The sequence below is a fragment of the Haliotis cracherodii genome, unplaced genomic scaffold (assembly GCF_022045235.1).
Source record: "Haliotis cracherodii isolate W230 unplaced genomic scaffold, xgHalCrac1.p SCAF_7, whole genome shotgun sequence".
NCBI classification, from domain to species: Eukaryota; Metazoa; Mollusca; class Gastropoda; order Lepetellida; family Haliotidae; genus Haliotis; species Haliotis cracherodii.
In genome coordinates this window covers 59,749,737-59,764,029 of record NW_027266330.1, presented here as the reverse complement: position 1 = coordinate 59,764,029, position 14,293 = coordinate 59,749,737, and the positions used below count along the sequence as shown (strand labels likewise).

Here is a 14,293-nt window from a genome sequence, read left to right as displayed (position 1 = left end):
GAAACCCACGAGCACGGTTATGGTGCTGACAAACCTAGAAACATAATCGGGGGGAAGCGGGAATCGAACACACAATCATAGATTTCTGGCGAGTCGAAGGGGCGCAACTCTGCACAGCAAATTGCGGCGCCTCACGGCGTCCTAAGAGGCGACTGACACGAACGGGTGGTCAGACTTGGTTGATGCACGTCATCGTAACCCAATTGCGAGATCGATGCTCATGATGTCAATCACGGGCACTGGATTGTCTGGTCCCGACATGAGTATTTACAGACCGCCGTCTTATAGCATAAGTATTACTTCTTTCAGTGGCATTTAGAAGCTGGTGTGATGAAGTAAGTATTCCTGAATGCGGCGTTAAACATAAAACAAACATGCGAAAAGCCTCAGGACTGGGAGTGAGTAACAGTGAACGAGAGGTAAGCTTCTAGGGGATGTCGGCCAAACTATACAGAAATTAACAATATTGACTAGAAGCAGTCCCAATATGAATTTAATATACATGATGATATAAAAATATCCGGGTCATATATTTTCTTCCCTGGTATGTTCAAAATGCACAAGAAACCTGGAACTTTTAAAACTTATGTTTCAAATTGTGTTTTTTAAATCTTCTTTTTATTTTGTATGTTTGTATGTTTAAGGGTGTTTGAATATTGTTTATATGCTGTTAAAATATAATGGACACTGATCCAGTCTATGAACAAAGGAGACCGCATATGACAAAGGGGGGTAACTCTTGTTAGCTTCTCAGTCCTTCCATGGATGATTCAAATCCTTTAAGAACTTCAAAACACAAGCAAAGCGTATTTAGGTGCGTGCTTGCGTGCGTGTGTGTGTGTGTGTGTGTGTGTGGCGTGTGTGTCTGTGTGGCGTGTGTGTGGATGTGTGGATTGTAGAGTATATGTGTGTGAAGTATGTGTAGAGTATATGTGTGTGAAGTATGTGTAGAGTATATGTGTGTGTGGCGTGTGAGTGTGTATGTATGTATGGTGTGTGTGTGTGTGCCGTGTGCCGTGTGTGTGGAGTGTGTATGGTGTGTGTGTAGTGTTTGTGAGTGTGTATGCCGTGTGTGGGGGGCGTTTGTATGTGTGGCTTGTGTGTGTGCGTGTGTGCGTGTGTGTGAAGTATGTATGGTGTGTGTATGTGTGTGGTGTACCGTGTGTGTGATGTGTGTATGGGCGTTTGTGGTGTGTGTGTGTGTGTGTGATGTGTGTGTGTGCGTGGCGTGTGTGTGGAGTGTGTATGTATGGTGTGTGTTGGTGTGCCGTGTGTTGTGTGTGTGTATGAGTGGTGTGTGTGTGTGTATGTATGTGTGTGTGGTGTTTGTGAGTGACGTGTGGTATGTGTAGAGTGTGTATGTATGTGTGTGGTTTGTGGGGTGTGTGCGTGTGTGTGGTGTATGTTTGGGGTGTATTTCCTCGTAGGTACATGTATGTGTGAGTGGTGTGTTCGTATGGTGTATTGTGTGTGTGTGTGGTGTATTGTGTGTGTATGGTGTGTGTGTATGTATGAGTATGTTTGTGTATGGTGTGTGTGTAGAGTGTGTATGTATGAGTGTGTGTATGTGACGTACGTGTGTGTGTGTGTGTGTGTGTGTGTGTGTGTGTGTGTGTGTGTGTGTGTGTGTGTGTGTGTGTGTGTGTATGTTTGTGTGGTGTATTGTGTGTGTATGTGTGTGTGGCGTGTATGTTTGTGTGTAACGTCGCTTGGAACAATATTCCAATTATCGTTGGGCCATTATGTCTTCGGAGATCATACGTTTTCGGACGGCCATGTTTATCGCGAATACTGGCGCTATAACGAGGAGTGTTTGTGTCACACGGACATAGTTTTTGTTTGTTTGTTTGTTGTTTAACGCCGCACTCAGCAGTGTTCAGCTATATGACGACGGTCTGTAAATAATGGAGTCTGGACCAGACCATCCAGTGATTGGTATCATAAGCATGGATCTAAGCAGTTGAGATACGATGACATACACTAACCAAGTCAGCGATCCTGACCACATGAATATTGCTGAATGCGGAGTTAAACATTAAACAAACAAACAAATAGGCTCAAATGGGCCTGAGCGACAGTTAGTTAGAGGTTAGCTTCTAGGGACTGTCGGCCTACCAATACAGCAATTAGCAAAATCTGACAAAATTCCAAATATGAAATTAATATATACGATAATATGAAAATATCCGGGTCATATTTTTCTTGTCCTAGGTATGTTCCAAATGCTCAGGAAAACTGGAACTTTTAAAACTTTTTTAAACTAATGTTTCAAAATCTGTTTTTTAAATCTTGTTTTTATTTTGTATGTTTGCATGTTTAAGGTTGTTTGAAACATTGTTTATATGATATTAAAATATAAGGGACACTGATCCAGTCAATGAACAAAGGAGACAGCATGATATGACAAAGGGGGATAACCCTTGTTAGCTTCTCAGTACTTCCATAGATGATTAAAATCCTTTCACAATTTCCAAACACTTGTTACTGGCATGTAAAGCAAAGGATTTGTGTGCGTGCGTGCGTGCGTGCGTGCGTGCGTGCGTGCGTGCGTGCGTGCGTGCTTTTATCATCATCCTCGATTATTCAATGTATCATATATTTTTTGCTAAAACTAACAAAATAAATACGATGGACCCTTTCTTATTGGACCCAATGGATGGAGATGTGATTCACTGGCTAATCAAGAGGGATGCATCTCCACAACCAATGGAAGTCGTAACATGGTAAAACAGTGGTAGGTAGTATGATTTGTTGTTTGCTTGTTTGTTTAACACCGCATTCAGGACCAGACAATCCAGTGATTGACATCATGAGCATCGATCCACGCAATTTGGATACGATGACATGCATCAACCAAGTCGGCGAGCCTGACCACCCGATCCCGTTAGTCGCCTCTTGCGACAAAGAGAATCGCCTTTTACGGCAGGTATGGTTTGCTGAAGACCTATTCTACCCACGGGTCTTGATAGCATGGGGGACGATCCACGCCGATGGGGTACACGTCACAACCGATGCTTTTTTTTTGTCGAGTCTTACCATAAGCATGCTTCTCCATATGCAATGGGGTTGTTGTAAGTGTCGACTATATATAGTTTCTAAGATTTCTTCCACATAATATGTGTTTGTTGTTTTACGCCGCACTCAGATATACAACAGTATATCATGGTTTGTAAACAATCAAGTCTGAACCAGACAAGCCCGTGATTTGTATTACATATGTAGTCCATGCACCAAATTCATAACGTTGGCTCCTAAGACAAACATATAGTTTGCTGGGGTCAATTCTAAACCGGAATCCCCCCTCGGTCCATCCTAAATGAAGACCTAGAGGTCATCATATGTGAACAGGGGCGGTCGGGTAGCCTAGTGGTTAAAGCGTTCGCTCGTCACGCCGAAGACCCGGGTTCAATTCCCGACACGGGTACAATGTGTGAAGCCCATTTCTGGTGTCCCCCGCCGTGATATTGCTGGAATATTGCTAAAAGCGGCGTAAAACCATACTCACTCACTCACTCATATGTAACCCAGTTGATATAAGATATCTGCGAAGATAATACGAAATTCATCGATGTCACTGTCTTTATTAGTACACATGGAAAACTTAGGAATCATATACAATCTTCCACCATGTTAACTTTTTGTTGTTCAACAGTTAGGGACCGGCCATTTATTACGGTGTGTGGGGAGTGTGTGTGTGAGTGTGGAGGGGTGGGGGTACTGAATAATAACTTATCTAACATTTTTACATGCGCCACCCCCCTCCCAAATACATGTAAACTTTTCTCATGACACCCCCACCCCCAAATTAATGACCCGTCCCTAAACATTAAATGTTAAAAAAAATAATAAAGATCCTACTTTCGTTTTGTGATGCAGCAATCCCAATGTGAAATCCCCGGTTTCATTAAAAATAGATCCATTGATTAGTTGATGAATCATTTGTTGCTGTTCTGGGAAATTTCTACACCCACTCAAGATAACAAAAGCTTTTCCGTCTCTCTGTCACGTGTCCCTGTGACATAATCATATCTAACCAATAGATGATAAACACGTTATGGATTCCCATTATCTATATTTAGATAAGACTCGTCTTGGGGAAAAGCCTCGAAACTGTCATTTTAGCTTTGTAATCTGGGACTTAGGCCAAATTGACCTGGGACGCAATGGCTGACGAAATGTAAGTAGCCTGACTATATCATATTAATAGAACTGTATGAACGCAATTAAACTGAACGTATTCCGGCTTGAATTATAACAAGATCTTAGCCACATCGTCGCCTCATTACCCACCCAACCTGTCAGTTAATTAGCGCGGATGAGATTATCAGCTGATTACGTGACCGTGTGCGGGTTACCGTGTTCTTCCTGTCTGTCCGAGAGTTGCGATGGGTTCCGACAGTGAGGTCATGACCCTGTATTTGCTGCAGGACCCTATCGCTGCTCTCGGCTCTTAGGGACGACCGCATGGGACTTTGAGCGACGCTTGTCGACTTAATCGAGGTCACGTAAATATCCTAGGCCGTGTCCTCCCATTAGTTAGACAGCCAGTTGTTAGACACCTTAAAATAACAACTTTTCTGGTTGAGTGCACAACAAAGTGCAATGCTGTTACCTTGATTGGTAATGGAATGACCCAAAGCTAAACATCAGTAAATAACAAAACAAAAAGATGTGTTAAGTCGGATGTACTTATCCAGGCGGTTTTTTCTCAGTGACGTTTTGCTGAGGTGCCTTTTCAGCAATGACTCAGGGAGCAGGGTATATGTGTGTGTGTGAGGGAGGGGGTAACAGTATATGTGTGTGTGTGAGGGAGGGGTAACAGTATATGTGTGGGTGTGAGGGAGGGGTAACAGTATATGTGTGGGTGTGAGGGAGGGGTAACAGTATATGTGTGGGTGTGAGGGAGGGGTAACAGTATATGTGTGTGTGTGAGGGAGGGGTAACAGTATATGTGTGGGTGTGAGGGAGGGGTAACAGTATATGTGTGGGTGTGGGGGAGGGGTAACAGTATATGTGTGTGTGTGTGGGGGGGGGGGGGGGGGTGTAACAGTATATGTGTGGGTGTGGGGGACGGGTAACAGGGTGTATGTGTAGGTTTGGAGGTAACTAGTACAATCTCATGTTATAAAATTGTAACCAGTACCATCACATGTTATAACATTACAACCAGTAATCATTCTAACCAGTACTATATCATCTTATAATACTGTAACATGTATCTCATGTTAGAACATTTAACTAGTACTACCTCATGTTATAACATTGTAACCAGTAATCATTCTAACCAGTACTATCTCATGTTATATCACTGTTACCATGTATCTCATGTTATAACATTGTAACCATTACTATCTCATGTTATAACATTGTAACCAGTACCATCTCATGTTATAACATTCCAACCAGTACCATCTCATGTTATAAGATTGTAACCAGAAATCATTGTAACCAGTACTATTTCATGTTATAACACTTCAACCATGTATGTCATGTTATAACATTGTAACCAGTACTGTCTCATGCTATAACACTGTAACCATCTATCATGTTATAACATTGTAACCAGTACTATCTCCTGTTGTAACACTGTAACCATGTATCTCATGTTATAACATTGTAACCAGTACTGTCCCATGCTATAACACTGTAACCATATATCACGTTACAACATTGTAACCAGTGCTGTCTCACGCTATAACACTGTAACCATATATCATGTTATAACATTGTAACCAGTACTCTTTCATGCTATAACACTGTAACCATTTATCACATTATAACATTGTAACCAGTAATCTGAAACATGTATCACATGTTAGAACATTTAACTAGTACTGTCTCATGTTATAACATTGTAACCAGTAATCATTCTAACCACCCAGCAAACAATTCTACGTTCTGACAACGTTGTGACAACGTTGACTTTTCGTTGCTACAACGTTGTGATGTTACATTGTCACAACGTAAATCTGTAGACTCCCAGATTGGTTGCTACAACGTTGTGCGTAAACCAAAATACAACCAAATCAAGACGTTGTCACAACGTCCATGTTTTACGTTGCTACAACGTTTAACGTTTAAACGTCGTGACAACGTAGGTATCGCATACTGTTTACATATGGCGACACTACAGCCATTGCAGCACGTTGTTGCAATGTCCATGTAGATTAACGCCTGTTTTATTCCTCAATACCTCCCAGGCAGCCTGAAAAGTTTGTACCAATCTAGTTAAGACGTCAGGTACCAAGAAATACATTCTGCAAACTAAATTCACTTAACCCTATCCATGAAACAGCAAGTCAATGAAATGCACTCTCTTTTGGCAGAGTTTGAAATATGGCCAAGATCAAAATCTAACTGTTTTAAATTACATGTACAATTTGGTTATATAATATTTATTTTCCCAAACAATTTTCAAGGCTATGTGCAAATTGTTCACAAATGTTTGAACACAATTAAAAGATATTTGATTTTCCCACGAATTTGCAAATTAAAAACCATCAAATAATAAGCCCTGCACAAATTGAAACATTTAAATTTTCTTGGCCTTATCTCATACATTCAGCCTTGAGAGCAACACTGTGACAAACAGAATAGTCTATGCATCTGATGTCCTAAGATCCATTCCCCAGTAAACGAAATGACAATAGAATTCTGGTTGAGGTGACCTTTATTTATTTGTTAAATGACAAGTCAGAACTTGGGCTGAGTGGCTGAGGAGCCTTTTCAGTCCTAAAATGAAAAGTCACAGGGATGATCTTCAACTGTATCCTCAGTCTCTCCTTATGCCTTGATAACTGAATAAAAAATGACACAAATGTTATAAAATAGCAAGGCAAGGGACATATTTCTGACATAACAAAATAATGGCTGCATTCCCCAAATTAATGTTTTGATGTCTGATGTCAGTCTTTAAACTGTTAAAAACTGCTGAAAGTCCGAAGGCACTGACAGTAATACCATGATATCTTGGATCATACATAAGCAGAAAAGTTTTTAGCTCTGAATCATTGGTGTAACTTTATACACCCGCCCTTTTAGGTTGTGGGTATAATTAAATAAGAATCATCTAAGTCTTAATTCTTGAAGATGTTTTTATATATTATTGCATCAGACATACCTTTCTGTCAGTGATGTACTTTAAACAAATATGCTCCCACAATACTGTTTTCTCCACCTGAAAGAAAAACAGAAACCACAAAGTATCACATTCTAAAATAAACCAGTACTGTATAGATAAATCCCATTTACTTAGACTAATAGAGTATGATGTAACTGGTGGTAATATTGGCAAATAGTTTTATCAGTCAACAGATCATCTGTAGTTGTTCAAAAGCAGTAACTTTACCTTTCTGCTGTACATCACAAACTAGTGATTCAAGTGAATATCATGGCCAAGTTTCTAAAACCTTATTTGAAAAATATGTACATAAATGAAAAATATATATTGCTAAATAAAATAAATAGTTCCCATATTTTAAGCAAGAATGTTGAATATGAATTATGAATTGGCCCACCAATAAGTGATAGAAGTGTTAACACTTTGGGGTATTTATCCTAATTAAAACTGTGATTATTTTTTTTAATACTTAGATCTACTTAATATTTTCCATATTAATATTCCAGGATAGTTATATATGTTCTAACATTTACAAAGATTAGAAACATGGGGAAATTAACAAAATGCAATAGCTTATACAATACCACACGAAGTTGAAACAGCTCTAAATATTTAGGGAGCGACCATTTGATTTCTATAGGGGGGGGGGGGCGGAAGTATTTACAAATGAATAGTTTGTTGGAGATAATCAGTAAAATAAATAGAATGTTTACTACTGTGAGAAAAATGAATAGTTTGTTTCCAGATATAATTTTGCATGTCATTGCAACATTTATTTATTAAATTAAAGAATTATTCCAGCATTATAAACGTAAAAATTTTCCGCCGCCTTCGGCGCAACATCACTATTACTTTAATCTTATTTGTTGCTATTTCTGTATATGAAGTTAATGGCTTCAGTTCAGCACATTTTGCTATTTAAATGCATGTACAAATATTCAGGCGTCCAATTTAACAATTTCCAAAAAGAAATAACCAAGCTACAATGTTGTAAAAGAACACATTTATTCCCGGGCCGGGACTAAAGAAACAGCTATTACCGCGTCCTCCACCAGGCTACAAACAGGACTACTGTATTTATGTCAGGGAATGAAAAAGACTATTATAACGGGTGTTCTATAGCTGTTCATGTTATAATACACCACAGGCTGCATTTGCTGAAATATGATTGCATATTTTACTCTATAATAAAATTGCAAAATTACCATCTGAAATGAATAGTTTGTTCAGCTGTATGTTACAAAAAAATAGTTTGTTAGAAATGGCTTCAGAAAAAAATAGTTTGCTGAGAAAACAACTTCCGCCCCCCCCCCCCCCATAGAAATCAAATGGTCGCTCCCTTATTGAAATTTATTTGTCACTACGTTTATTAACATAGATCTAATACAGTTAAATATCGTTAAATATAATTCTGTAGTATGGTAGCCTACGTGGCAACATATGGAGATCGAAAACCGAACGAATATGGTTGCTATCAATTCCATTGTATTTTTCATTGGTGCACATTGGCTACACCTATCTCACCTTAATAATCAACAAACGATGACCCAACTCACTGACAAGGCCTACCTTTAGAATACAGTACCACAAACTTTTCAAACACGTGATCATACCCTATGACGTAATTTGTTGCCAGTCACACCGGCGAAACAATGCCCTGTGACGTCAGGGGTCATCGAGTGAGCATAAGCTCCTCCCAGTGATCTATCTTCTCTACATGAAATGTCATTGAATATGCCAAGCGCTGTGGAGAGTTTTGAATATTTGTTTACTGAATAAAGCCTGCGGCGGCGCATTTTATAGCAAGCGCTAGTTTACGAAAGCACTTTTATTTTTTATTTATTTTTTATTTCGTTTTTCTCGTAATTCAAGTGCCTAAAAGGGTTATAAATGGGAACTAATATACATATATTATTTTTTCGGTGCATTAATTTTCATCATTATGCACAAGAATGTAGTTTGTTAGGGGTATTTAATTGGTGCTGAACACATCCAAATGTCGCCAGTGTTAGGGTAGGTTACCCCGAACTCTATCCTTAGCCCTTGGATCCCCTTTACGATAAATCACCCCTTTACGATCATTTGGGTTAGGAACCCGTTTAGTGGCTATTCGATTACCCTAAGTCTATCCTTAAACCTTGGATCCCCTTTACGATCATTAGGGTTTAGTGGCTATTATAGAATATATAGCGGCTCCTTATATTCTTCCCACAAAAACGTCGAGTAAAAAGGATGAAATGGTTTTGTGTCGAATATTTTGGCTACTGGAAAGTGTCCTGGAACATTCACACAAGCCACTTTCACCGGCTACATTTTTCAGTACGGATTCAAAAGCGAACTCACCGTTGTGTCGTCACTAGTCATGCTTATTCCTCCATAGTTCCTTATTATTATCCACATCATCCTTACAGTGTTCCCTACCACACTTTTCTGTCACAAAAATCACCCGACGAATTATTAAATACCATATCATTCATGCGCACTCACGAGTTCGACGTCTGACGTCTGACGTCTGAAGCCGTTTTCAGTTCGCGGCATATCGGCTTATTCCTCACCACCCGGTATCTTGTAGATTACGGAATGGGACGAGTGTGCCAAATGGCATCGGGATCATTCGTAAGTGTCCATTGACTAAAGTCACGAGACACCATGCCTACCCGTAACTTTCGTAAGTGTCACACTCATCCCATTCCGTAATCTACAAGATACAGGGTGGTGAGGAATGAGCCGATATGCCGCGAACTGAAAACGGCTCCAGGCGTCAGACGTCAGACGTCGAACTCGCGAGTGCGCATGAATGATATGGTATTTAATAATTCGTCGGGTGATTTTTGTGACAGAAAAGTGTGGTAGGGAACACTGTAAGGATGATGTGGATAATAATAAGGAACGATGGAGGAATAAGCATGACTAGTGACGACACAACGGTGAGTTCGCTTTTGAATCCGTACTGAAAAATGTAGCCGGTGAAAGTGTCTTGTGTGAATGTTCTGGGACAGTTTCCAGTAGCCAAAATATTCGACACAAAACCATTTCATCCTTTTTACTCGACGTTTCTGTGGGAAGAATATAAGGAGCCTCTATATAATCTATAATAGCCACTAAACGAGTACCTAGCCCCTAACCCTAATGATCGTAAAGGGGTGATTGATCGTAAAGGGGATCCAAGAGTTAAGGATAGACTTAGGGTAATCTAATAGCCACTAAACGGGTTCCTAACCCTAATGATCGTAAGGGGTGAATTATCGTAAAGGGGATCCAAGGGCTAAGGATAGAGTTCGGGGTAACCTACCCTAACACTGGCGACATTTGGATGTGTTCAGCACCACTAAATATCCCTAACAAACTACATTCTTTCGCATAATAATGAAAATTAATGCACCGAAAAAATAATATATGTATATTAGTTCCCATTTATAACCCTTTTAGGCACTTGAATTACGAGAAAAACGAAATAAAAAATAAATATAAAATAAAAGTGCTTTCGTAAACTAGCGCTTGCTATAAAATGCGCCGCCGCAGGCTATATTCAGTAAACAAATATTCAAAACTCTCCACAGCGCTTGGCATATTCAATGACATTTCGTGTAGAGAAGATAGATCACTGGGAGGAGCTTATGCTCACTCGATGACCCCTGACGTCACAGGGCATTGTTTCGCCGGTGTGACTGGCAACAAATTACGTCATAGGGTATGATCACGTGTTTGAAAAGTTTGTGGTACTGTATTCTAAAGGTAGGCCGAAGTTGTGGTACTGTATTCTAAAGGTGCTCCACTGACAATATATGGTGATATTTAACTTTTGACTATCGACTAGCTTATCATCACCAGCAAGGACAATACCGCAAACACCCCGTTATAGCGCGCGACGAGAGACTCCTTTTACTTTTGCTCGTTTTCATTAGAAGGGAGTCGGATATAGATTTGGTTATCGGAAAATGATGAATTGATTCTTTTAATAAAAATACACATGATAAGCGCCTTGCTATTATAAACTTTATAGACAGCTCCAACAACCTGATGATCCCCATTTAGGCTACTTCAGTCAGTGCTAATTAAGCGTAGGCCTTTTCGGAAACAACAAGTATGTTTCTGTCTCTTCCCGAAAATACAATTTTTTTTCATAACATCAGCGTTTTAGACTAGGGCTATAACTAGCAGCCTACAGAGAGTCGATCTGAAAATATTTCCATTGTTTTGATTCCCTCTTTTCGCTGTATAAGAGAAATCGGCATCTACTTAACCTTTCCCCTTGGCCTGAATGAGCCACATTGTTTCACAAACATCAAAGTCAGAAGATTAGTACATGTAAACTTTAAATAGTAATGATTTCAGAAATAACACGGAAGAAATGGCGATAACTGTCAGAGGTCAGTAGGCGATGCATAAGTTAGGCCTATTTACAGACCTACACGCTTACAATCGAAACCCGAACAAATTATGACGGCCACAAAACGCCGCCAGACTGAATTCTGGTCAAACATATACCACTTGCCCTTGGTAATTACCCTTGGTATCCATAAAATAATAATATGGAAAAAAGTCTTGGACCCCCTTCACCTCTATCATCATGTTCTGTGTATCATATTAATATCAACACTGACGCTCAGTGAAAGTGACCGGAAAACTGCATTCTAAACCTTGCCACTTCTGAATAATACGATACATTTAAATCATTTGACTATCTGCATGTACAGTAACATATCAACAAGCGGAGACTACTTTTGAAAAATTAACTTACCTCATCCGAATTCACAGATCATCTGTCCAGTTCCAGTTGCTGCACAATCATTTGCTTGTAATATATTATGTCCAGAGTGAGTTTGTGCTAAGATGACTGGTGACAACAAATCTTCCGCGACAATGTGACGTCATTCTGACGTCACTTCACGAGGCAACAGGCTAAACTTTTCTGCAGTCGCTCTCACGCCGCAAAAAATACGCGCCAATGTGTTTTTAACTGTAATATTGCTTGTGACAACATTTAGTAGACAGATAACTTCGTTAATAGATATATATGTTTGAAAAAATAACACTAAGAGATGGTAGATCTACAAGTGGTTTCCTAAACATCATTTACAAAAAGTGTTGTAATGTCCAAAGCACAACGTTATCACAACTTTAATTTGCAACGTTGTTGTAACGTTGTGGAATAACGTTGTCATAGATATGCAATTACGTTCTGGAAATTTTAGTATTAAGAGATGAAAATTCAAATGCCGAATATATAGAAAGGTAATGCATTACTACCTTGGTATTCTGACAAATTCATGTTGATTTTGATAAAGCAGTTCTATTCCTTTATGACTACCGAGAAGCAAACTCAATAACGTTTCACCGACGTTTCAGAAACGTAGTTACAAAACGTTGTGTGATGTCCAATGCACAACGTTTTCACAACGTGGATGTTCAACGTTGTTATAACGTTATGAAATAACGTTGCAGGTCGACGTTAAAATAACGTTGTGACAACTTTATATCACGACGTTACCAATCCACAACCTTTCAACAACATTGTGACAACGTCGTGTGTTAGCTGGGCAGTACTATCTCATGTTATATCACTGTAACCATGTAGCTCATGTTATAACATTGTAACCAGTACTATCTCATGTTAAAACATACTAACCAGTACCATTTTATGTTATAACATTGTAACCAATAATAATTGTAAGCAGTACTATCTCATGTTATAACACTTTAACCATGTATCTCAGGTTATGACAATGTAACCAGTACTATCTCTTGTTGAAACACTGTAACCATGTATCCCATGTTATAACATTGTAACCAGTACTGTCCCATGCCATAACACTGTAACCATGTATCATGTTATAACATTGTAACCAATAATAATTGTAAGCAGTACTATCTCATGTTATAACACTTTAACCATGTATCTCAGGTTATGACAATGTAACCAGTACTATATCATGTTGTAACACTGTAACCATGTATCATGTTATAACATTATAACCAGTACTGTCTAATGCTATAACACTGTAACATGTATCATGTTATAACATTGTAACCGGTACTATCTCCTTTTGTAACACTGTAACCATGTATCCCATGTTATAACATTGTAACCTGTACTGTCTCATGCTATAACACTGTAACCATGTATCCCATGTTATAACATTGTAACCAGTACTGTCTCATGCTATAACACTGTAACCATGTATCATGTTATAACATTGTAACCAGTACTGTCCCATGCTATAACACTGTAACCATGTATTATGTTATAACATTGTAACCAGTACTGTCCCATGCTATAACACTGTAACCATGTATCCCATGTTATAACATTGTAACCAGTACTGTCCCATGCTATAACACTGTAACCATGTATCATGTTATAACATTGTAACCAGTACTGTCTCATGCTATAACACTGTAACCATGTATCATGTTATAACATTGTAACCAGTACTGTCTCATGCTATAACACTGTAACCATGTATTATGTTATAACATTGTAACCAGTACTGTCTCATGCTATAACACTGTAACCATGTATCATGTTATAACATTGTAACCAGTACTGTCTCATGCTATAACACTGTAACCATGTATCATGTTATAACATTGTAACCAGTACTATCTCCTGTTGTAACACTGTAACCATGTATTATGTTATAACATTGTAACCAGTACTGTCTCATGCTATAACACTGTAACCATGTATCATGTTATAACATTGTAACCAGTACTGTCCCATGCTATAACACTGTAACCATGTATCATTTTATAACATTGTAACCAGTACTATCTCCTGTTGTAACACTGTAACCATGTATTATGTTATAACATTGTAACCAGTACTATCTCATGCTATAACACTGTAACCATGTATCCCATGTTATAACATTGTAACCAGTACTGTCCCATGCTATAACACTGTAACCATGTATCATGTTATAACATTGTAACCAGTACTGTCTCATGCTATAACACTGTAACCATGTATTATGTTATAACATTGTAACCAGTACTGTCCCATGCTATAACACTGTAACCATGTATCATGTTATAACATTGTAACCAGTACTATCTCCTGTTGTAACACTGTAACCATGTATTATGTTATAACATTATAACCAGTACTGTCTAATGCTATAACACTGTAACATGTATCATGTTATAACATTGTAACCAGTACTATCTCCT

The 14,293-nt window shown here is 38.7% G+C and overlaps 1 protein-coding gene across 1 annotated transcript in view; it reads left to right on the top strand.

The window, feature by feature from the left end:
- Positions 1-4,080: 4,080 nt before the first annotated feature.
- The window catches only part of LOC139448158 (uncharacterized), a 28,003-nt gene continuing 17,790 nt past the window's right edge, over positions 4,081-14,293 (top strand). The window contains exon 1 of the mRNA XM_071229677.1: positions 4,081-4,177. Within this exon, the coding sequence (XP_071085778.1) occupies positions 4,164-4,177 (14 nt within the window). The 5' untranslated portion in view covers positions 4,081-4,163. The remainder of the gene's footprint in view (positions 4,178-14,293) is intronic.